This window comes from Triturus cristatus, chromosome 2_2 (assembly GCF_964204655.1).
Source record: "Triturus cristatus chromosome 2_2, aTriCri1.1, whole genome shotgun sequence".
Classification (NCBI taxonomy): domain Eukaryota; kingdom Metazoa; phylum Chordata; class Amphibia; order Caudata; family Salamandridae; genus Triturus; species Triturus cristatus.
Genome location: NC_140582.1, coordinates 352,003,666 through 352,029,843, shown reverse-complemented (window position 1 = coordinate 352,029,843; position 26,178 = coordinate 352,003,666). Strand labels below are relative to the sequence as shown.

Sequence of the window (26,178 nt, the reverse complement as noted above, 5' to 3'; positions counted from 1 at the left end):
GGTGGCTGCTGTCTGGCAAGCCACGCGTCTGTGGGAGCTGGGCTCCTGGTCACTTACTCAGGGCAAGTGGGGAAGTAAGTTAGTGTAGAGAGTGCACTTCCAGGGCCACTCGGGCGGCTGGGTGCAGGGTGCTTTTGAGTCTTCGGGCGCTCAATGGAAATCAATGGGAATGTTCCGGTTTGGAAAAAGGCTGCAGGCTCGGGGACGAGGATGTTTCCGGTGCCACCACCACTTCGAGGGGTAAGTTGGGTAGTTGTAGGTTAGGTGGGTACCCCGGGATTGGGCACAGGGGGCCGCAGGGCGCCGGGTGCAGGGGTGCCTTTTGACGTCGGGAATCTTACCCTCTGGTTGATCGCGGCTGGGGTGGCACTCGGTTCTGAGGCTGCAGGCTTCGTCCAGGATGTCGAGGGGGGTCCTTGGGTGCCGGACTCGGGGTCACAGTCGCCGTGGGGTCGTCCTCAGGGTCTTTGTCCACTCCGGCACTGGCCAGGCTTGGCTGGTGCAGAGTGTGTTGGGTCCGCGGTTCCGGGCTGCTGCCAGGAGTTAGGAATAGGTTTCTCGAGTAGAGCCTCTACTCATGGGAGTCCCAGGGAATCAGAGTTCAAAGGTAGCCAGGTCCTCCGGGGTTTTTGAGGTTGCTGGCCACAAGAGATGCCGCGCTGGAGCAGGAGCAGGTTCGAGGGTCGACAGGCCGGTAGGGCTGGGGCCAAAGCAGTTGGTGTCTTCCTCTTTTTAGCAGCTGCAGGGCAGGTCTTTTTTCTTCTTGCTCTTCTTGTAGGTTTCTATCTGGAATCTGGGGAAGAAAGGTTCAGGGGGCCCCTAAATACTAGATTTAGGGGCGTTACAGGTAGGTGAAGGCCAGGGACCAATGGGTCCTTGTCCTGGGGTGGGTACACCCCCTATCCTGCCTCTCTCCTGTGGGAGGGGGGCAGTAGCCTAATCCTGATAGGGTAGGGCCTCCCATCTTCAAGATGGCGAGAGCCCGAAGATGTGCTTCACCTCGCCTCCCCCACCTGAGGGGTGGGGTGGGCAGGCTGGCACATCCCCTGTCCTTGTATGGGGTTTCCGGCCAAGCTTCCCGCCAGAGTGGGGGGTTGCAGTGGCCTGGGGAAACTCCAACTGGCGGCATGCCTTTGAAGCTTCCCTTTGCTCATCCTGGGGGAGGAGATTTCTCACCTCACCCAGGATGTGCATTGTTGCAGGCCCGGGAGAGCAGGGGCTCTCCCACCCAGGGGTCCAGCAACGTGTCTGCTGTGTGGCAGCCTGGGCAGCCTCAGAGCAGATGTGGATTGTAGGTTAGCTGTAAGGGGGCATCTCTAAGATGCCCTCTGGGGTGCTTAGTACATTAAATCCCACACTGGCATCAGTGTGGGTTTAATGTGCTGAGAAGTTTGATGCCAAACTTCCCAGTCTTCAGTGTTGCCATTATGGTGCTGTGGAGCTCGTGTTTGACGAGCTCTCAGCACCATGTACTTGTAAATGGCAGCACTGTACTTACAGTGCCCATGAATGGACCTGGGTACTGTAGGGGCACAGGGCTCCTGCTCCTGTGCCCACACCATAGGCATAAGGCACCCAGCCAGAGGGGTGGCTGACATATGCCTTGGCAGTGTAGGAGATGGGCATGGCACACAGATGTGTGCCATGTCGACTTTGTTTTGTCCTGCACCCAGACACTCAGCCTGCAAAGGCAGTGTGTGTGTGTGTAAGGGTACAGGGCCTCTAAGGGTGGCACAATGAGTGCTACAGCCCTTAGAGGCCTTCCCTGGTCACAAGGCCCTGGGTACCTAGGGTACCATTTACTAGGGGCTGACATGTGGCCAGGGTTTGCCAATTGGGAGTTTGTATTTTAGGGAAGGAACACAGGTCCTGGGCACCTGATTGGCAGGAGCCCAGGGCACAACAAGGAAAAGTGCATCAGCTATTAGGCAAAAAAGGGGGGGGGTTACTGCAACAGAAACCCACTTTCTCACAAACTGCAGATAACTCACCATTTGAATATTCTCCCAGGCGTCAGACTGAATCTGAAGCCTTAAGCAGTACCCATGTGCGTCGACAGGTGGAGACGTGGATTTGCACTGGCATTGCTCCAGAAGTGATGCATGGGTTTCTATATAGGCCACTCTTGCACAATGACAGTTGCTTTATGAACTGTCCAGACTGATAGCAATGAGTGTACACATCTCTAGGTGGGTCCTTTTAAAATGAGCAAGTCCAAGTCACAGAACAGGAAGGATGGCAGGGTTGGGGAAGAATCTGCACTTCGAGTCTCTACCAGGAATAGCGTTCCTGAAGGTAAGTAATTTCTCTTCTGATAGAGACTAACTGCAGAAGCCTCACCTTTTGAATAGATACCAATGTACCTCCTTGGTGCTGGTTCTGTGAACTGGGTCAAACCAAAAATTCCAGCAGGACTGAGCGGCCAAATGTCCCTCTCGAAAGACCGGACTGTCCAGACAATTATACTTTGTGACTGTATGGAGGTATGCCCTAGTTGCCACCTAGCAAATGTCCAGGACAGGTCCCCCGCATGCCAACGCAGTGGTAAAAGCTCTGGTGGAGTATGCCCGCAAGCCCTCCAAGAACTGGTTTTGGCCAATGTGAAGCAGATATTAATGCAGAGCACGATCCAGCAATATATGGCCCACTTCTGCAAAGCTTTGCCCGTCTTCATTTCAGGGAATCCAAGAAAGAGCTAATCGTCCATCTGCTACACAATATAGAAACTCAGAGCCCTTTTTTGGATCCAATCGATGGAGTATCCCCTCCTCTTTAAAGGGGTGCGGTGGAGAAAGAAATCTGAGAAAGATAATGTTCTGTTCAACTTGAAATAGTCACTTTCTTCAGGAGGAAGAAGGCTCAAATCTGTACAACCAGCTTTAATGGGTAAAAAGTGTTGTAAGGAGGGTTGAAAGAGGGAGTGTAGCTCGCTCACAAGCCATGCTGATAATTATGACAAAAGAAAGACTGTCTTAAGGGTAAGCAGCTGAAGAGGCCAGCTGTGAAGAGGTTCGGAGGGAACACACATAAGGAATGAAAGAACCAAATGTAAATCACATTCGGATATAATAAACAGGAAACGCAGAAAACATATTGCAAACTCTTGAGTAAACACATCAACATAAGTGATTTAAACTATGAAGGTTGGTCTAGCAACCATAAGAAAGCAGAAACAAACATCCTTAGCAGCGCAAAAAGAAAGTCTTTGCTGGGTGAAGTACAACACAAACAGCACTTCGGGCACTTTAGCATGAAGTGGTTCAATCTGCTTGGCAGTGAACCAAGCCACACACCTGTCCTAGCGGCAGGCATATACCAACTTGGTGAGGGACATCTATCTGCCAAGATGACATCAACCACTGGATGTGGCTCAAAAGCTCTCAACTGCCACAAGTCAATCTCCATGTATGGAGGTGGCGCATGCACAGACTCTGGTTAAGGACCCTGATCTGTTGCTGCTACAGGAGATTCTCCTAAAGGACAAGCTTGATCAGAGGTCAGATGTTCACGACCAGGTGTTCAGGATACCATGCTCTTCATGCCCAATTGTGAGCCACTAGGATGACCTGGGCCTGGTTAGTCCTGATCTTCAGGGACAGAAGAGATATCGGAGGAAAGGCATATAGGAGTGGAGAGTTCCACTCTACGTGTAATGCATCTCCAAGCAAGAGATGCCTTGGAAACTTCAAGGTGCAAAAGTGCTGACATTTAATGTTCATGGCAGAGGCAAAAAGATCGAACCAAGGCTCTTCCCATTTGCGGAAGAGTCCTTGCACCACCTTCTGATATAACCACCATTCGTGATCTACAAGACGTCAACGGTTGAATTTGTCCAACCTGGGTTTAAAAATTCCAGCCAAGAGGCAAACCACCAGAAAGGTTTCCTGGCATTTTAACCATTTCCAGAGGCCCATTGCATCTGGGCACAGGTTCCAAAACATCATCCTGCCCTGCACGTTGCAGTACCACACAGCAGCTGTGTTGTCCATGAGCCGCTGCACCAGCATCCCTTTGATGGAAGTAAAGAAATTCTTTAACACAAAGCGGATGGTTTGGAGCACAAGAAGATTGATGTGGAGACAAGCCTCTGCCAGAGACCAGAGTCTTCTGATCCCTACCTTCTCACAGATGGCCACCCCAATCCAGTAGGAATGCATCAGTCATCACTGTCCGCTCTGGGTGAGGTAGGAAGAGGGGTCTATCACTGACCCAATAACAATTCAGCACCCACCAACATCTGGTCTTTTGCAGCCTCTTCCGAAATCTGAACTTGATCAGAGAGGCTCCCTGGGTGATGTGCCCATTAGGACTTCAGATCCAACTACAAAGCTGGTATATGACATCTGGTGTGCTTTAAGAAAAGGATGCAGGAGGTCATCAGTCCCAGAAGCCTTCGCGTCATCCTCACAGATATCCAGGGCAGAGGCTGAAACATCAGGATCATGGCCTGAATGCTCTGGACTCTTTCCAGAGGGAAAATGCGGAACTAAACCGTGTCCAGAAGGGGAAGCATCTATGAACAAGTCAGGTGTGAGGTTCCATAATTTGATGATCCAATGGCCAAACCCATACTACTTTAAATTTGGTGAGTGCAAGGGATTTTTCATCACCATCCTTAAGCTGACTCGGACCCATGACTGCTCTGATCTCTAAGAAGTTAGAGCATCAAGATATATTAAAGACTGTATGATTTTTATAATTTTGCAAATTACCGGTACATTTAAATTCTGTCGCTCCACTGGCGGAATTGAAAAGTATGCAGTGGTTTCTAAAATTTAGAAACCGCTGGATACCAATTGATGCACATACACTGCAGAGAATAAAAGGTTTAATCACTGCAGAGTATGTAAGGATGCAGAGTGATATGCAGTAGTTTCTAAAGTTCAGAAACCACTGCATGCTACTCGGTGGTACCTTAGTACATGAACAACATGGCAACACAGTGCTAACATCTCAGGAGCAATCGGTCATACCACTCCAACATACATTTGAATTCTATTCAGATAAAGCGAATTAAAACATATCACAAACTAGTGTACATAAGAATGGATCATCAATAGTTACCCTGCTCTCTGTGCAGTTTAAAAAACAATTTGCAGGCTATGGAAGGACAACTGAATGCCCAGTTTAATGAAACATGGCAAATTCTTTCCGCACCCCCTTACATATAAATAACCCATAATCTTTTTAGGATTGATCAAACTCATTTTACTCTCAAATTAACCAAAACAAACCATCACTAAACTACAACTTTCACAAATATCTACTGATCAAACACAACCAAACCTTCACAACTGATCAGTCTGGCAATCCCAGAAGACTATGAACAGCACACTCTGCTAAAGAAAAAACAAATGTGCCATGAAATGGTAGAATGTGCTTCTAAAAGAAGATAGCTGAACATTTTGCATTAAATGCACAGTAGCAAAAGCTCATACAAGAGCTACTAAGCAGCTTCCATATTTTTTGTAGTTACTACATAAAAGTTCCAAAAGTTAAAGATTTCTATGTCAATATTTTTGGTAATTGGGCAATTAACTTTAATTTTTTCAACGATCAGCGACTGCAACTTTAAACAGTGTGTTTTTGATATTGTGGCATTGCTGTTTAATGGTTTGTGTAAATGAAGTCTTTGCGGTACATAGGAACCTTAGTTCACCAATTCATGAGGAATTGTTATGGGTAGTTGGAACAAGCTTTTCAAAAGAAGCTTTATATAGCAGGAGAAAAGTTGGAATCAATTTGGCCACAACCATGATCATATATAAAAAAAACTATTGGGACTCCTGATCAGAGAAAATGGTGCAATTTGGCTCACCCAATATTCCCTGTGGGCAAAAAGAGGATTATTTAGGAATTCCTTGGGCTTCTCAGTGACCACCAGATATGTATAGCTTGTATCGAGACACAAGGTGCACCACAATGCACCACAAAGTCTAGGACAAGACACTGACATTCATAGAATTGATATTTTTTGTCATGTTCCAAGAACATTAGCCACATGCACCGATTCTATGCACTGGCTGAGGAGTTCCTCGCAGCTGAAAGAACAACCTACTGACAAGCAGACAGGGTGAGCAAAGTCCAAATCCTCAGCAACCAGACACTTCAGCTGAACAACAAAAAAGGAGGGGTTAAAGCTTCCTCCCTTTATGTACAGGATTACTATCCTTTCTAGAGGAAGATGTCAGTTCCAAAAAGGTATAGCATATTTGAGTTTCAGACTTTGTGACATTAAACTGGGACAAGCTGAATGACAGGGCATCTCAAGCTGCTCCAAACTTATGAACTGAACCAGAAAAGATTGGGCAAACAACACACAGTAACCTAACTGAGCATCCGGCCATCGTCTAGAGATCCAGGCAACCTCACTATGCGGAAAGTGAAGCAATTGCATTCACTGACACAGGCTGGTGCAAAAATATCACTGGTTTATCACATGGCCTCAAAAAGGTTGATTACTTCTCCAAGATGCCTTACTATGCAGGTGGAGGAGGAGTAAATTTGATAACACAGTTAATTGGAAATGCTTTCTATCTGCTCCTAGTTCAGCAGGAATATGCGCTCAAGAATATTCGTGCCAGTGAGCCAAGTTGAATTAGTAAGTGCGCCTAGCATTTGGAAGTATTAGTGGCCTCTCTTGTTTGCATGGACCATCATCATCACTGTTGGAAAAAAGGCTACCCCAGACAGTCAAGGTTACCAGCCTGAAAAACTACTTACCCTTTTCTAGCACAATGGCTCAAAGAACAAGTAACAAGCCTAGCATATATTTGAGGATCATGCAAAACATTTTAAGATGCATTTCATGAATACAAATGATAAAAGCACAAATTACATTGGGGCAGAGTACTGCAGGCATAGTTTGTGTAGTGTTAAGGTATGGTGGTGAGGGGACATAAAATACAGCCTTCTGCTTACCTTCACTCTGTTATCTTCTGAATTATCAATGGAATCCTTCATCCCACTCTGAGCCTGGATTTGACTTTTCAGATCTTCAATATATTCAACTTTTCTTTTCTGATCTTCTATACAATTCCTTAGTTCTTCTTGAATTTGAATAGACTTGAAACAAATAAACATAAAATTACATCAGCAAAATCAGACCAGACCTATATTTCAATGCGTTCGCTTAATTTTATACCTACCATTTCTATATTCTCTTCCAGGTCTGTTTTCAGCTGGTCTCGCTCAGACTGAACAGCCTCCAATGACAACTGAAGCTTTTGATTTTCTTGTTCAATTGCTAGGATCCGGTCTGTCAAATACTGGAACTCTTTACTGTTCTCTCCAGTTTCTTCAAAGGTAGTTTCACAAGCAGCATCTTGAGTAAACTACATTTAAACAACAAAGAAGTATTTCAACCTCAAGCCAGGACAGACCCTCTTGTTGAAAACACCCACCCTGAACTCAGTCTAACACTCCAACTACCGCCCCAACTTTTATTCACTGAAAGAACGAATTATTTACGTCAGTAACTACCTTTCTGGTGGATTCTCTAACCGTAGATTACTACTCACTATAATGTCACCTGAAGAGGAACTGGATCCAGAAACTTTTAGAGCAGTACTCCTGTAAGCCCGTACAAGTGCCACCCATGCATGCTGACGTCACTTGCTTTTTAGTCTGTCCAAACACAGAGACCTTGTAGGCAGACTAGTGTGGCCAATATGCAGATCTCTAGCTTGAGACCAGTTTATATGGAGAAAGAACATCTCCATATGGTGGGTCTGTAAATTAGCTAAAAAAAAATAAGTCCCTCAGGACCGAACGGCAAAATACTCCTCTCGAAAGACCGGACTGTGTAAGCAGTAGTGCTTTGTGAACGTATGTTCCAACTCTGCAATAGCTGCCTGACATCTCCAGTGCAGGCACTCCGCATGCCAGGGCAGTGTAGCAGCTTCTGCTTTGGTGGAATGAGCCCGTAAACCTTCTAGAGTATGCATCTTAGCCAGTGAGTAGTAGTTCATAATGCAGAGAACATTATATTGGGAGGTAGTCTTTTTTTGTACTGCCTTGACATTTTTGCACCGAAGAATTCCGCGAAGAGCTGATTATCCACCCTATATTCTCTTGTGCGATCTACATAAAAGCTTGGTGCCCTCTTAGGGCCCAAACAAAGGAGTCTCTTCCCCTTCAGAGGGATGGGGTTGAGCAAAGAATGCTGAAAGGGTGGGTGATACTTAGCCCAATAGAAACTGGAGTGACGACTCATTAGTAATGAAGCTTGCGTCCTCAACGAACAAGTTAATTACCTTTGGTAATGGTATATCTGTAAGAAACATTAGTAGTGATAAATTCCTTACCTTAGAATTACCCCCAGGCGTCAGACTCGATCTGGAAAGTTTTGGTCAGCAGTACCCCTGCGCGTCGGAAGGTGGCATTGTGCGGTTCCGCGTCCGTCGTTGGCATCGTGGTCGCCGAGATGACGTTGCGGCAGCTACTTAGATGCCGCCCTCGCGCGCTGACGTCAGTTCTGTACACAACTTTCCACGTGAGTAACGCAGAGCCATGCAAGATACTGACCACTGGTGCCTTGAAACTAGGGCCCTCAAATGGATGACCTTAACCCTAGAAATCAGTTCGTAGAACATGGAGGATGGGTGGGGCGGTAAGTAATCTATCACTACTAATGTTACCGAAGGTAAGTAACGTGTTCATCTGAAAGAAACACAGTGATAGATTCCTTACCTTAGAATAGATACCCCAGCAATACTAACCCCAGTGGTGGGTCTACGAACCAAGATCACACCAGGAAGTCCCGGAGAACAGAACTGCCAAAGAAGCCGTCTCTCCGGACTTGGCTGTCCACGCAATAGTGCTTAGTAAAAGTGTGCAGCGAGGCCCACGTAGCTGCCTGACAGATGTCTTGCAGGGGGACACCACATCCCAATGCTGTAGAAAGGCCCCATCGGCATCGGCATGGAGCGACGCCGTTCCGGCGCGGTATCCATGTCAGGGGTGAAACCAGGGGTGTCGTCATCGGGGCACGGGCAACGTCGGGAGTGGTGCTGGTGGGGGTCGACGCCTGTGGAAGTGTCACTAGGTCAACTGGCGTCAACTGGGATCCAGGCCTGGATCCTTGGGGGCCCTGCGGCGCCGGGGCCAGAGCCAATAACGATGCCGGAGCCGAAGACGCCGACAGTGAAAGGCGAAGACCCCCAGTCGGGCCCACGGGGCCCCGACAGCCCAAAGAGGCAGGCCATGGCTGATAGAAATTCCTGCAGCTGGGCTGGAGTTGCAGACGGACCCGTGAAGGGCGGGTACGCCGACGGCGACACCGTAGGCTCCGCCGGAGACGCGGGGGAGGCACCACCCGTACCCTCAGACGCGAGGGGAAGTCGGTGAGCGATGACGCTTCTTTGACCTCTTGTGATGCTTCACCTTACCTGACCCCAAGTGCGAAGACTTCGATCCCGAAGAACGATGGTGATGGCTCCGCGACTGGTCCCTCAACCTCCCATGGGACCGGGACCTTGAGCAGCGCGGAGCCGACTGCCAGACTTCCAGCAACTTTCAGGACCGCTCCCGCAAAGTCTTTGGCGCCATGGCCCAGCAGTCGGGGCATGACTTGGGGTCGTGGTCGATCCCAGGCAGTAGAGACACATGCGGTGCGGGTCCATCACCGACATCATTCGATGACAGTCCCCGCAGGACTTGCAACCAGGCATCCCTACGGCACCAGGAGTCGATCGACTCGAAAAGAAGAGACTAAAAGGCCTCGCAAAACTCAAGTCAAAAAGTGACTGGGGGTACAACTCTCTTCAGATCTGCGCTTGCTGGCGCGGAAAAAGAAAAAACTGACGTCAGCGCACGAAGGCGGCATTTAAGTAGCTGCCACGACATCATCTCTGCGACCACGACGCCAACAACGGATGTGGAGCCGCACGACGCCACCTTCCGACGCGCAGGGGTACTGCTGACGAAAACTTTCCAGATCCAGTCTGACGCCTGGGGGTAATTCACGGTGTGTTTCTATCAGATACCAACTTATTAGAAGACAAACACTGTATAAAGTGAGTTGACAAGAGCCTGTAGCTCGCTCACTAGCTTAGCCGGTATAATGGAGATGACAAAGACCCTTATGAACATTAGAAGTCTCAATTGGCAACTGTGCAGTGGCTCAAAAGAGGTGCACATCAAAAAAATGAGGACTAAGTCTCACTGTGGCATCACCAAGTGTTTTGATAGAAATAAATGTTGTAAACCATTAAAAAATCAAAGCACATTTGATTTAAATAATGAGGGCTGATCCAGCAACCACAAAAAGGCTAAAACAAATAAGCAGCCCTTAACAGCACCCAAAGTAAGTCATTGCTGGGCTTAGGACATAACAAAACCTCAAGCAATTTAGCTTCCAATGGGTCAGTTTGTCAGCTGCCACACCAACTTTTGTCCCAGCGACTGGCATACATTTATTTTGTGGGCAGATGCCTGGGGGCCAAGCTGACATCAACGACCTCAGGGAGGATGGGGGGTAGGTCAAAGTAACAAGAGCGAGTACTTGTTTATCCAACATATGACCCTATGGAGACTCTTACTTACAGAATCGTAGGGGGGAACCTTCATGGTTTATTAAAATAACCCTCACTCACCAACCTAGTTGGTGACGTGCTTCATAATAGGGTTCCCACGCTGGAAGCTGAATGCCTCCAAGGAGTGCTTTGATAACCGATTACAGCGGAGCTGTTTATTTTTTCAATGAAGTGAAAAGGTGCAGGTGATTTCAAATTGACTCAAGGTCACCTACCTAGACGGGTATTTTATTCTTGATGATTTTGGACAAGTTTAAAAACAGTGTTTGGGTATTATAGAGCCTACAGTGATCTCATTTACCCTTTAATATTTTAATATGGTCAACTTGTTTCAGCTATTTCTACTAAGTGCCCCAAAAGTATCAATATGACTTTTGTCAGGACTGCATCATTCAACGCATGCGCACTAAGACATGCTTAAGTGAGCTTAGGTTCAAATTCACTGTTTCTTCAAGTTGCCTTTTGCATATATTTCTTGTTGTGTAGCACTTCTCCACAATATGGATAGCTTCAAGGAGGTGAACCCTGAAGTCATACTTTTGTCAAGGTGTTCGGACTGTACGGGGAGGAACGCTAGGTGTATCAAAGTGTGAGGCACCTTGACAAAAGTGTGATTACAGGGTCCACCCCCTCGAAGTAATCCATGTTGTGAAATGGCAGACACATGCTGACCATATTAAAGGGTAGATGAAATCTTTGTAGTCTCAATAGTACCCAAGCACAGTTTTTTTCTAAATATCCCAAGGCGTCAGACAGCATCTGGAAATATTTTGTGTGCAGTACCCCAGTAGGTGATGTCATTTGGATTTATGTGGTGTCGTCTGTGCAGTTAAAAATGTCCTCAAGATATGTATTAGAGAACATTATGTGGAAAAAGAACCTATACTTTTACGGGGTCTCACTTACTGGTCTTCAGTGTAAGAAGCCTATAAGAACAGCTGCCAATGAGCTTAAAAGTGCCCTCTCTGCACTGCCCCGTTTTGATAGAACGTGGTGTCCTTATATTCTCTTTCTGGCTCAGGACTTTAGAGAACTTACAATCCCTATCTACCTGTGGCTTCTCCAAATGACTGGTGGCGAGACCCCCCCCAAACTGCTAAGCAGACTTAGTTTGTATATGCTCAGACGTCACCACCGTTTTACTGCATCAATCCACACAGCTTCAAGAACATCACCTGGGACATCGGGACCGCCCTCCCCATCCCCCACCCACCAACTCCCACCCCAGTCATGGATGGACGGACTCCCTTCCTCCTGCACTCCTCCCGACTCTAACCCCCTACATTACCCAGCCCCCCTCCCCACTACCCTGCCTCAACAGCCTCTGGATGCAGAAGAGAGTATGTGTTGAGGATATAAAAGTCAATACAACAGATTTGAACAAAATAAAGTGGCCTCTCAAAAAGAGAAAGGACCAAATGCATGAGCCATTGGGTAATGATAAACTGAGGTAGGAAAGTTGGGTCAGCACCTTTAAATACATATTATAAAAGATGAATTAAAAACGTATGGCCTTTAATCAGCCCTAGAACAAATACTTGCTCAGCCAAACAAAGCATGAACCTCAAAACATCAGACAAAGGTGCCACTGAAAATCAACTAACTCTTAAGCCATACCAAGTCACGGTGTGACCAATGGTCGAGGCGAACAAATTTGGTGCCGTGGTCACAAGCTTAGAGCATGACTTTCCCAGCCTCTGAAGCAAGACTGAAGAACATGTTACTTCTGTTGGGATGGGAATGTCCCCCTACATAGTATTAGGGATAAGGACCCCTTCCCGAGTTGCCCCAACCGTAGGTTAACTTCTATCCTGGCATTATAGGCCTAGCACATACGATAATCCTGCATGCCTGATGTAGTGTAGAGCTCGTTATTGACCATGAGACTCAGGGCTAGGCTCTGTGGTGTAGAGAGCCGTTAGAAGCACATTCTAGTCAACATGAGACTAGTGTCCATGTCAATCCGTGTCTTGGAACTTATACATTAAACTGTGATGGCAGCGTACTCTTTTTTTCTGATTGCTAATACTAAATATTCCTTTACACAGTTTACTGAAGTGGTCTGCAGGCATCTCACTCATACCTAAAGTTCATTTGAATTCAATGTCTGAACCCTGCACCAAGCGGTATGTGTGATGTATGTATGGTGACTAGTAGCAGAACACCATGATTATTTTGAGTATATTGAACCATTGTGGGTGCTGCCTTTAAACACCAGCACAAGATTGATGCTGTGGTACAGCCTTCCCTGACAATGGTAGCGTATTGCTCACTTTTTGCTAGCAAGGGCCTGCTGATCATCCCTGCCCATGCACAGCCATTTGGCTGATGGCTGGTGCACGTAAGTGCTGTGGGCTCTTCCTTGGTCAGGGAGAGAGCATCTTCAATACAGGGCATGCCCATTTGTCACACTCTGGAACACTGCCTCTGAAGGTTGATGAAAGACAGGTGCAGTCTCTACACACTTCCTTGTGCTAATGCTGTGGCTGCTCCAATTTAGAGACTGCAACACTACCTGTTGCGAGAACCACCATCTGCAACAAAGACTCTCTGCTCTGCAGAAGGAGTAGGTAATTTTTTTAAGTGAATAGCTTTAAATTGGTCCAGAACATAACAGTGAGATCAACATTTGGTACATCCGGAAAATAAATAAAAGAGTGAGACTAAAAGTATCTGGCTTTCATTCCAGCTTGTTTATTCATGACTAAGGATGCGAGAGGATGCATTGACCAATGAAGTGCAACCAGTGCCAACTTGAGTGCAGGGGTGGGTATCGGAGCCTCTCTAAGAAGTTCCTGATCAATCTTTGTATGCCTACATAGGCAACAGCTTTACAGCGTTACTATCAATGCTACTGAGACACTGCAACCCTCTCGTAGGAGCGAACAGACTTGTACTGAATCTGTTGGGAGCCAATAAAAATGGTTACAGAATCTGTAACCACTAGCGGTGGATCATTTCCTGGCTTGAGTTCACCTTCATCCTCTAAATCCAAATACATGGATTCCGATTAGTCTTCAGTCTCCATGCCCTCAGTGGTTGGTGGGACTATTGGATGCATTGAAATGTAATATTTATATAGCACTTACAACTCCTATGTGGGAAGCTGAAGCGCTTGCCTACATGGGCAGCATGCTACACCATGTAGGTTATGTTGTTGGAAGGATGCTGTGTTTGCTTTGATCCTATGAGGCAAGTATTTCTTGGCGATACGTGATGACCATCAAGGTGCGGATATTGTGAAATGGGATACAGAATTTGACAGTGTGATGGATGACTATGGCACAAGACCTAGACTGGACGAGGCCTGTGACCAACTGGGATCTGCAATGCACTCAATCACCACAATTTGCCAGGGAATTAGGACTGATGTACCTTTGGAGACTGAGACATCTCTGCGATGAAGTGTATTTGTTCTTCTCTGGGGCACATGGAACATTCTCCAGACTAGGTGACCTGTTCTCATCCACAGGTGAGAACACAGAGGTCTGGGAGGCAGAGTGCTAGGTATGCGGCATATCTGATCATTCCCTGCTGCTGATCACCCTGGGTGGAACTAGGTGGCCAACAAGCAGACAGTGAAGGTTTAATGCCTTGGAACTTCAAGGCCCTGAGACAGTGAAACAAATGACAGGACTTGACGTGTACTTTGAGGAGAATAAGGACTTGTCGATACCCCTATTATTGTGTGGGGTGCCTATAAGGTGGTCCTACAGGACAAGCTTCAAACTGTGGCATGTAAAAATAAAAAGGGATGCAGCAGAGACAATTATTGGTCTAGAGCAGCAAGTCCTAGCCCTAGAACAGCAAGTTACCGCACTACTGGAGGTGGGTAATCTTAGACAAAGGGAAGATGCCAGGGCAGAATATTGCAATGAGGAAGAGGACGTGCCAGGTGCCACTACTTATCAGTTTGGAGAAAATTATATCATGTGGGAGTTAATGCTGGGCATCTGCTTGCCTGGCTAAGCCACAGAGACCAAAAAGCATGATGGGGGAAAATTAATACAGACACAGCCCAGGAATCTGCTCAGTTCTATTGAGCATTCAATAAGGCAAATCCACAGAAAAACTATCTAGGGGCGATTCTGAGATGCAAGAGGATGGCCTATTTCTGGAGGAGCTGGCAGATGCTCTGGCATCTATGCAAAGTGAGAAAACACTGGGACCCAAAGGATTCCCAGTTGAGCTGTTAAAGGTATTGGCAGCACTGGTGGCCCCATACCAACAACAGATGTTGAGAAAGCTCGTACTCACGAATGATTACCCCCCTCCTATCTGCAGGCGTGCCTTTATCAAAGTCGTATAAAAGGGCAAATCAAGGTCAGTAAATGGGCCTTATCGCCCAATCTCCCTCCTAAATGTTGAGAACAAACTATTAGCTACCATACTGACCAGTAGGCTCAGTAAAGTGATAACCTCACTCTTCCACTTCAACTAGAGCCAGGTTATGCCCCATAGATCTACCCAACAGAAGCTCAAGCCCCTCCACCATTGGATGCAGTGAAGGCCATTAGGGCCCCCTTGGTCATGGTGTCCACGGTAGCTGAAAAAGCATTTCATTCAATACACTGGCCCTACCTCTACCTGGTTTTAAGAAACTTTGGCTGTGGACCGTGATTTTGTAGCTGGGTCACCCTGCTGTATAAAGAACCAACAGCCGCAATCTAGGTGAATGGGGAAATATCCAAGACATTCCCATTGGAACAGGGAGCTGAAGAAGGGTGTTCCAATTTCCCCTTCCCGTTTGCCCTTTGAATTGAACCACTGGCCAACTGTGTCAGGATAGAGAGAACTTGCTGATGATCAGGCCCTAGCAGAATGGGAAAAAGGAACTATCTCCTCATATGCAGACAACGTTCTCCTTTATGTACCATAGCCCAGGAGGATGAGGGGACCCCCCTCTTGGCAATTTTCAAAGTCTTTGGGGACTACTCTGGTATAGGGTGAACTCGAACAAGTCAGTACTTTGTAAGCTGGAGAATTGGGACCTAGGAGAAGACATCCTAGTCCTTCCCAAAGCGTTAACAAGTGGCTTCGAATATCTGGGCATTTATGTGTCACCATGATTTCAGAACAATTGTGAAAATCTAGAACGCCTTTTAGTGGACATGCAAAGTGATTACGTCAGCTGGCATACTGAAACTCCTGTATGCAATGCAAAATACTTCCTTTCCAACCCTGGAATCTTTCTTCAGCAGACTTGATGAAGTACAATTGCTTTTGTGGGATGGGGCAGCCCCTGGATAGACCCAAATACCCCCTACAGATCGGTGTACAATGGAGGCATAACCCTCCCACATCTATGAACAGACTACTGGGATCCCCAGCTTCTGATCATCAATGATTGGATTCATTCCCTACAAGATTATCTAGCGATTCAATTTGACAGATTAACTAGGGTCAAGCCAACCTGGGAACAATATTTAGATGATGGGAAGGGTAGGGAGACCCTGCTTGCACTTGCACAGGCAACCCTCATTGAATGGAACAGGGCTAGGACCCATGTGAGATGGGAGGGTATGTTCACGATGGAAACTGGCTAGCAGTCCCTGGGAACATTGACCTTCCTCATAGAAAACTACTATTCTGTGCATTAGTACAGTTGCAAAGAGGGATATTGCTCAGAAGTGAGGCTCTACCTAACGAGACGCACTGGATTGCTGGGATGGACTCCTGTATGAGGGACAAAAGGTGATATACTCTGTTAGGGGGTGCCCTGGGAAGTACCTGGGAAGCACCAGGGGGTCTGCAAATCCCCTAATTTTTCCCATTGCTCATATACCTGTTGTGAGAAGTTGGCCCGATATATGCTGTCCACTAGTTATTGTGGGCACCCTGTATCAGTCCAAACAACCCCTTACGGTGATAGGTTAAAGACAACCTTTATTGAAAGCTATCCTAGTGGTAGCAATGGAGAGCAGCCTTCAGGCTAAGTCTTGAAGGAATGTAAAGCAGCTTGTTTTACCAGTCTAGAATCTCTTGAATGACCAAATGAAAGGACAACCACACCAGGTATATATTTAAAATATATGTATTTTAGATAAAACACACCCCTCTAGTCTCTTTATGAGACTGGAGTTCAAAGTACTTAAGTTACAAGTTAGCAATCAACAGTAATAGCACAAATACACATTTGGACCCTAGGGGCGTACCAAACCATATACCAATAAAGTGGTAGAAGAACCACGACTAAACTAGACAAGGCCTAGAGCCTGTAGACTTGCTTGGACCACAAGGAACCACCCAAGGTAGTGACACAAGGGGACCCACAGAGACGCGTGCAGTGTGAGAACACAGCCGCAAATCGCCGTTTACTTCTATGGGGAATGTTGCGGTTGGAAATTTAGAGTTTAAGGACACTTAGAGGATATCTACGAGCGAACCTTTTTGGACTTAGAGGTGTCTAGGGCCAACACCCACGGGAGCACCCGAGTTCTCGAGTTGACTCACCCAGGGAAGTCGGGTGCATAGGCGTCAAATGGTGTCTGGTTGCGTCGTTGATTTCAATGGAAGCTGCTCAGGAAGTGCTGCTGCCGTGAAGAGGAGAAGTGTCCGAAGCGATCCAAGCCTGGATCTAGGATGGAAGGAACCTGAAAGCAGAGGGGACAGAGTCTAGGTCAATTACCAGTGACCAAGGGCACGATAGTCCAATGCCCACAGATGTTGGGTGCTTCAGGTGAGTTGATGGGTGACTTGACTCTTCAGCCACGAGGTCCAGGAGGCGCCGATGACGACCAGGAGCTGGATTCGAGCTGTCCCACAAAGTCTAGAGTGCTGCGGTGTCGGCGACCAGATTGGACCCAACAAGCCTTGGCAACGGCAAGTCGTTTGGAATCAGAGAAAGGACGTCGGTGCAGACCAGCATGGTCTGGGAGACTCACCCAGCGAGGGTAAGTTGGGGCACGTCTGGAGCAAGCAGGAAAGCCCCTTTGTGGGGACCTACTAGCCAACGGGCTAGCGATCGTGAAGGAGCCTCGAGCGGTCGCACTGGAAACTGGCCCACGGGAGTGGAGGCCAGCAATCTTTGGTGCAGGAGGTGCTCAAGGCTGGGGCTACTCGGAGCCCAAAGCACAACTTCGAGGAAGACCAGGAAGAAAATGGATAAGCAAAAGATCACGGTGTCCAGGGGTCACGGTTCCACGTCACCCACGATAGCCACTGGCCTCAGCTTTGCTGTGGACTCAGGGTAGCCTCGGGGGAAGTCTGGAAATCCACCTTTGGTGAGGCAAAGACTTCGGCATCCGGCGGGAGCTTCAGCGATGCAGCACCGGTCAGTTGCTTCTTTGGTGCCTACCAAGCAGGGGAGTCACTCCTTGACCCCAAGGGAGATTTCTTCAGTCTTCTAGTCGAAATAGAAAGTCGAAGGTCCAGGATTTATGTTGCAGAGTTTCATTCCAAGGTAATCTAAAGTCGCAAGGACTGGGTTCCCATACTTATACAAAGTTTGGGGGTTGGACATACTCTAGGGACCCACCTATGGGAGGGTTTGGAAAGAGGGGTGGTTACACCCATTTCCTTTTCCAGTTTTGCGCCAGAGCAGGGGCAGGTAGCCCCTGCAACCGGTTTGAACTGGACTATGCACAGGGACACCAAGTGTGCCCCCAGTGCAGGACTTCAAAGCACCAGAGAGTGCTCCCGCCCAGCCCCAATACACATCTGCCTGTCTGGGGAGGTGGTTACACCTCCCTGGGACAGGAAACCTATTGTCCAGGCCTCCCCTGTCGGAGTTTCAGTCAGCAGCAGGAGGCCAGACCCGTGTCTGTGGCATCCATTTTGTGATGCCAGGGCTGTAGAAAGTCTTTACCGGGTAGACCAGTGTGAACATGTCTCTCCCTCTAGAAGGGTGGAATGCTACCCCCGCCGCCAGAACTGGCGGGGGGTGCGGGGGGGTGGGGGTGGGGGGGGGGTGCGGGGGGTAGTATTCCAAAGCGTTTGACACCAAACACATGTTTCCGTGCAGCCAGTCCAAAGTTAGCATTTACCGCGAGGTTATAATGCACTTAAGAGTAGATGGTCAGGCTGCACCACAAACAGCATCAGAGGAGGTACTCCGAACGCTGCAGAGGGGCTCTGCTCATGCAGGGGCACCCTCTCACATAAAAACCAACCACTCTACCTTCAGGATTGTTAAGGCCTGCTATAGGAGTGAATAATAGGTTTTATATGTGTGTGCAATGGTAGTGATATAGGTAGCCTATATCACAGTAAGGGGTGCAAGCACCACCTTACCCAGGCTGCAGTAGGTGGCATATACATGCTTCAGCCCCTGGTAGGCCTCTGAGGTACCTATGCCCTAGGTACATAGTATACCATATACTAGGGGTTTATAAGGCACTCCAGAATCAAATTAGAAATGTACCTAATGTACATGGAAACCATTTTAGAGAGGAAGCAGCTAGGCTGGGGTCCTGATTAGCAGGGCCACAGCCAGACTAAGGTCGAAAAACAGTGAAACACCAGCATAACGTGGGGGTACCCATGTGAAGCAGATCCTACTCTCCTACACCTGTATAATGGAATAATACCTTTATAAAGTGATATTACCTGAATGCTTTGGCATTGAAAAAACAGTAAATAAAAAAATGTGTGATGGATGAAGAAATGTAAGGGACAGGTACGCAGTTTATGGGTTTTAGTAAGCTGGCAGCTTTGTGCAGCTCTGCAAGACAATTTATGGTATTTCTTACGTTCATAGTTCAAACAACTGGTTACTGCATTGTGTCATCCACTCGGAGACATTTTATTTAAAGTTAATGGCCCTGAGAAGGGAGAAATGATGGTGCTATCTGCTGGTATGGACTTTGTTAATATCATCCTGTAAGGAAATGCCCTTTTGTATGGTTACCCCCAACATTTTGGACTGATGCTGCGGATTATTCGACTAAAAGAGCACGGAGGTCTGCATACCAGACCCAAGTGCCTGTGCCGTGACCCTAAACTGTGTACGTTTGATTGACTTTTACCCAACCGGCATAAGCTTACTTATTTGAAGGTCCACTGTCTATGCTACCCAGGGCCTGTAAGTCAGAGGGTCACCCCAGGGAATGCAGCCCTGGTTGTGCCACCGTTGGTGTGACAAAGGTAAAATATCACATCCCAGTCGGTCACCGCCGACTAGCAGAGCGGTTTTAGACTGCTAACTCAACTTTGCCATTTAAAGCAATTACAAAATCCAATGTTCCCTTCTTAATACATGTCAATCACCCCCAAGGCAGGCCTAACGAGCCCTAAGGTAAGGTGCAGTATATTAGACAGTGGAATATGTACTTTTACACCTCAGCTTTGCTATCTTCTGACTGGGACTACTAAAGTTGATACCATAAGATATCAAACATCTTGTTGCATTAAACCAAACTTGATTCCCAAGTCAGAATTAATGTAACTTGTTGCAGTGTGAAATTTAAAAAAGTTGCCACTTTGTGGCCCTAAACCTCCTGTGCCTGTCCATGGTTGGAGGATTAATTTTCCAAGTACGTATAGTGCCAACATCCTCTCTTCGAAGGAGAAGTATGAAAAATTTCACAGCATGAAGCCTTGTTCGCTGAACAGAGGAAATAAATACATTGTTCATGTGGATCATCTGTATACATTGTTCTGTCCACAGGTACAGCAGGATTTGAAAAGCGATTTTCTCTCTCTCAATCATTACAGTTGGTGACCGTATTAAGGTCCCACTGGTCGAGAAAATGGATCGTCACCAGAAAACCTACCATAAAACAATTTACAGTACTCAGCAAGCCTAGAATAGGGCTAAATCAATGCCAGGGTTGACCATAAAAGTAACAGGATAATGTCGCTGAGAGGTTAGAGTGGAGCTCTTCTTGGGGACTCCCTCACAGACAAAATGCAGAAGAAATCTGAGCTATGGTGACCTTCAGGGGAGCAGGAGAGCTTAATACTTAACTCTCATTGGCTAAAGTTCTGGCTGTTTCAAATGAGGTGGATATGCTGCTAAACAAATAAGGGCATGGCCAGTTTTAGCGCATTTTAATGCTAAATTTACTGGGGATTCCCAGCCTGACAGCGGGGAATAATTCAAGCATGTAAACAGATGAAAGATTCAATGCTGGAAAAGTCGCACATTGGGTTTTATAGCTATTCTCAATTTGGGAGCAGTCCCCATGATGCACAATCTGTCAATAGCTTTGAAAAAGCCCAAATAATGCCCAAAGGTTTATGCTGTTATACAACTTTGGTCTTTTTTCCATTTTTAATAATATAGTGATATGCCCAACAATTGCTCTTCTGTAGACAACTTGTGAAACTCAGGTTTTTAAATCACTTCCAATATTCACTGATCTTCATAGTTCACAAATTGTGAAATGGACTATTGTGTCCGTGATCCCCACTGTGCACGGTCAAAGTTTTTATATCTCTGCTGTGGAATAAAACTTTGTTAAAATTGCACCAGGACACTGTTTCCCAGACAAAGAACCGAGTAAGTCCAAAATGCCTAGGCATCTCAATATATTGATTAAGCAGCATTATCAAACAGCGCATTTCACAATATAGCTACTAAACTGTTCATATTTAGTGCCTCTGGAAAGAGGACATACCAAGGTGGCACATCTTTTTGAAGAATTTCAGTTTATGATCCAAGACGCATTATAGGAACTCACATTTTGATGAAGTTGTACATTAGGTAAACTGATTTTAGCCCAAATACATAAATAGGAAGAGTGCTAAATGCCAGTGAACACAATAGATTAGGCACCCATGCACTGAACTCAAATAATTAAACATGCCATCTACCAAAAACAAAGTACAAATGTGTAGCTAAAATAAACAACTTGAGTAACCCCACTTCCATACATATTGGAGACGTTTTACTCATCCATGAGGAATACATGTGGTAAAGGTTTACAAACCATTACTAACCTCTTGCTTCTGATTAATTCTGTCAAATTTCACTCTATGCTCTTCCTGTGCTGCTTCAAAATGTTGTTTAAGTTCCAAATACTCCTGTTGAGCCTGTACAAATTTAGGCTGAATGCTTGCTAAATCTTCTTTTGCCTTTCCCAATTCATCATTTAATATCTTTATTTGGGATTCCTTATCAGTCAGCATCAAATTAAGTTCATTCTTTTCTGCTGTTAGGCTACAGAGCTCTTCGGAAATTTCACATACCTAGGAACAAGAGATATTACAACTATTACCTAAAAAGACATCTGATGTGCTCTTCATAGCTATTTAAGCAAACTAACACATACTGAAATGTACCTCCATCATCAATAAATAGAGAAGGGAAAAATGAAATCCAACATCCAGGTAAACTAACAAAGAATAATCAAGCACTCTCATACTGGTTTGTCTGAAGGGTCATTCCTGTGTCAGGAAGCATAGCATACATACCAATTCTATAGGACGAGGATTCAGGACTGTGGTCACTCTGGCCAGTTCCCAAACTTGTCAATCTTCATGCATTTCACATATATTAGGTTTCAACGTTTTTTTTTTTTAACTGAGCAATAGCACAAGTTACTACTTGTGTAAAGATAGATCTGTAAGAGACATTAGTTACTGTTAGATTCCTTAGCTTAGAATATCCCCAGGCGTCAGACTGGATCCGGAAAGTTTTGCTAGCAGTACCCCTGTGCGACAGTAGGTGACGTCCTGTGGCTCCGCGTCAGTCGCTGGCGTCGTAAGCGTCGAGATGACGTCACGGAGACTACTTAGGCACCACCCATGCTAGCTGACGTCAGTTCTGTACACAACTTTCCGCGCCAGGAATGCAGAGCCATGCAAGAATCTGACCACTGGTGCCATGAAACTAGGGCCCTGAAAGGGGATGACCTTAACCCTAGAAATCTGTTGGCAGAAGGGGAGGATGGGTGGGGCAATAAGTAATCTATCACTAACAAATGTCTCTTACAGAAATATCGTTACACAAGTAACTTGTGCATCTGAAAGAGACGCGTTAGTGATAGATTCCTTACCTTAGAATAGATACCCCAGCAATACCAACCTCGGTGGAGGGTCTGTGAACAGATCACACCATAAAGTCACGGAGAACAGAACGGCCAAAGAAGCAGTCTTTCCGGACCGGACTGTCAAGGCAGTAATGCTTGGTAAACGTGTGCAGCGAGGCCCACGTAGCTGCCTTTCAAATGTCCTGCAAGGGAACGCCGCGTCCCAAGGCAGAAGTGGCTGCAGTTGCCTTGGTCGAATGGGCACGCAGCCCCACAGGAGGCTCCTTAGCCAAGGACTAACATGCTTTGATATACAGAACGACCCACCAAAAGATGGTCCTTTTGTGCACAGACCAACCTTTTTTGGCGCCCACGTAGCCAACAAAGAGCTGGTCATCCACCCGGAACTGCTGCGTACGCTTCAGACAGAATGCAAGCGCACGTTTTGGGTCCAGACGGTGGAGCCTCTCCTCCTCCCTTGAAGGATGCGGAAAGAAGGTGGGCAAAGTGATGGTTTGCCCGATGTGGAAAGGCGTGGCAACCTTTGGCAAGAAAGAAGGACAGGTCCTTAAAACCACCTTGTCCGGATGAACAGAAAGGAAAGGAGGCGGGGAAGAAAGAGCCTGGAGCTCACTCACTCTTCTGGCAGAGGTGATAGCTACCAGGAAAGCCGTCTTGAGAGTGAGAAGACGTAAAGGACAGTTATGAAGGGGTTCGAAGGGAGCGCACATCAGATATGTCAAGACAAGGTTTAAGTCCCACTGAGGCATTATGAACGGCACCAGAGGAAACGTGTGCGTAATGCCTTTCAGGAAAAGGTTAACAACCGGGGACTTAAAAGAGAAGGCTGATCTGGAAGCCATAAAAAGGCGGAGATGGCCGAAAGATAACCCTTGATAGTGCCCAGAGCAGAGCCCTGCTGGGCCAAGGACAGGAGGAACAGAAGGATTTCGGAAAGAGGGGCAGAAAGGGAAACCACAGCCTTAGCTGTGCACCATGCCACAAACTTGTTCCACCTGCAGGCGTATACCGTTTTAGTGGAGGGACGCCTGGCTGCCAGAATGACATCACAGACATCGGGAGGAAGATCAAAAGCGGTCAACTGTCGCCGCTCAATCTCCACACATGGAGGTGGAGGCTGGACAGGGTTGGGTGGAGGACCGTCCCCTTCTGCTGTGACAGAAGATCCTCCCGAAGAGGCAGTCAGATCGGGGGATCGATCGCCATGCTGAGTAGCTCGGGATACCAGTATCTTCATGCCCAATCCGGAGCCACAAGAATGACTTGGACCCGGTTGCGCCAAATCTTCTTCAGCACTCTGGGCAGAAGTGGTATAAGCGGAAAGACGTACAACAGACTTCAATTCCACTCGTGACGAAAAGCGTGGCCGAGCGAGTGCCGCCTTGGAAATTCCAACGCGCAGAACTGATTACATTGTGAGTTCTCTTCGGTGGCAAATAGATCTAACCAAGGCTCTCCCTATTGCTGAAAGCGACCTTGCCCCACGTCCGAGTGCAGACGCGACTCGTGATCCATCAAGCACCGGCGGCTGAGTTTGTCCACTCTGGCGTTCAGAGAACCTGCTAGGTGTTGAACCACCAAGGTAATGCCTTGATGTCTCAGCCATGTCCAGAGGCGCAGAGCCTCCTGACATAGGGTCCACGACCACACCCCACCCTGTTTGTTGCAATACCACATGGCGTGGTGTTGTTCGTGAACACCTGCACTATTCTTACCCGGACAGAGTGAAGAAATGCCTTCAGTGCAAGACGGATCGTCCAGCGCTCCAGAAGGTTGATGTGAAGCTCGGACTCCACCAGAGACCAGAGGCATCTGATCTCCGCCTCTCCCATGTGGCCGCCCCCACCCTAGAAGGAAGGCATCCGTCACCACAGTGTGGCCGGGTTGGGGGAAGGCCGAGGGATCTGCCACTGACCCAAGGCAGTGGTGTTGTCCGTGAACACCTGCACCACACTTCCCCGAACAGAGGGAAGGAATGCTTTCAGTGCAAGTCGGATCGCCCGAAGCTCCAAAAGGTTGATATGGAGCAGGGACTCCACTGGAGACCAGAGTCCTCTGATCTCCGCCTCTCCCAAATCGCCCCCTCATCCCAGGAGGGACGCATCAGTCACCACTGTGTGCTCCGGTTGGGGAAGGAAGAGGGATCTGCCACTGACCCAATCGCGATTCGTGAGCCACCACCGCAATTGTCGTGCAGTGCCCTCTGAGATCTGGACTTGATCGGACAGGTTGCCCGGATGCTCGCCCACTGGAACTTCAGGTCCCATTGCAGAGCCCGCATATACCATCTGGCATGTGTCACCAGCAGGATGCAGGAGGCAATCAGGCCCAGAAGCCGGAGGCTCAACCTGACGAAAACCCGGGATAGAGGCTGAAAGATCAGAATCATAGCCTGAATATCCCGGACTCGCTGCTCGGGAGGATAAACCCGAAACAGCGTCGAATCCAGAACCGCTCCAATGAAGAGGAGCTTCTGAGAGGGACTCGGGTGCGACTTCGGCACGTTGATGGAGAACCCCAGCAAATGCAGGAGGTCAGCAGTAGTCTGAAGGTGGTTGACGACTGCCTGGGGCGAGCCCGCCTTCAACAACCTGTCGTCGAGGTAGGGGAAGATTGACACCCCCGACCTGCGCAGATGAGCTGCGACCACCGCTATCACCTTCGTGAACACCCGAGGAGCACTGGTAAGGCCGAAGGGGAGCACGGCAAACTGAAAATGCTCCTGGCCTACCGTGAACCGCAGGCAACGCCGGTGGGCCGGCAGGATGGGGATGTGAAAATATGTGTCCTGCAAGTCCAACGCTACCATCCAGTCTCCAGGGTCGAGGGCAGCCAAGACCTGAGCCAGAGTCAGCATTTTGAACTTCTCCTTCCGGAGGAAGCGTTTGACATCCCGGAGGTCCAAGATGGGACACAGACCCCCTTTGTCCTTCTTGGGGACCAGAAAGTAGTGGAAAAAACAAGCACTCCCTACTTCTGGCCCAGGAACGCACTCAATGGCCCCCTTGACCAAGAGGGCCGCAACTTCCTGTGAGAGAGTCGCCAAGTGTGCCCCCGACACGCGGTGGTACCGAGGTGGCATGGCTGGAGGGGTGTACTGAACGGGAAGGGAGTAACCCTTGCAGATGATCTGCAACACCCACTTGTCTGATGTGATAGCGTGCCAGTGGGGGAGTTGATGGCAAATCCTGCCACCCACTGCCGTGGGGTGCTCCACAAACCTCGGATTAGGAAGGTTTGGAGGTAGAAGCAGCGGGCGGAGGTAGACTGTCCCCCACGCTGATTCCCAGAGCCGCCCCTGCGGAAGCCGCATCCGCGACCGAGCTGAGGCTGGTTCGGCACAGGCTTGCTGAAGGAACGTGCCTGGGTGCCCCTGCCTTGGCCACGAAAGTACCGAAAACCTGGAGTAGCTGAGCTCTTCGTGGAAAGACCCAAGGACTTGGCCGTGGCCCGCAATTCCTTAAAACGCTCCAGTGCACGGTCGGCCTTATCGCCAAACAGGCGAGTGCCATCGAAGGGCATATCCATGAGCAAGCTCTGGACATCGGGCAAGTGTGAGAAAGTGCCATCTTTCTTGCATGGTATGCCCCCACTTCTTGCTGAATTTACTTTGACTGAGTGTGCCCTGGGCTCCTGCCAATCAGGTACCCAGGGCCTATGTTCCTTCCCTAAAACTATGCTGAAACCTAAACCCAAATTGACAAACTCTG

The 26,178-nt window shown here is 47.8% G+C and overlaps 1 protein-coding gene across 2 annotated transcripts in view; it reads right to left on the bottom strand.

Annotated features, from left to right (window-relative positions):
- The window catches only part of CENPE (centromere protein E), a 1,911,253-nt gene that overhangs the window by 1,560,805 nt on the left and 324,270 nt on the right, over window positions 1-26,178 (bottom strand). For both annotated transcript variants that reach the window (XM_085641421.1, XM_085641422.1), the window contains exons 24-26: window positions 21,417-21,665; window positions 7,149-7,334; window positions 6,922-7,065 (exon numbers count right to left, since the gene is read on the bottom strand). In XM_085641421.1, coding sequence (XP_085497547.1) covers window positions 6,922-7,065; window positions 7,149-7,334; window positions 21,417-21,665 — 579 coding nt within the window. The remainder of the gene's footprint in view (window positions 1-6,921; window positions 7,066-7,148; window positions 7,335-21,416; window positions 21,666-26,178) is intronic.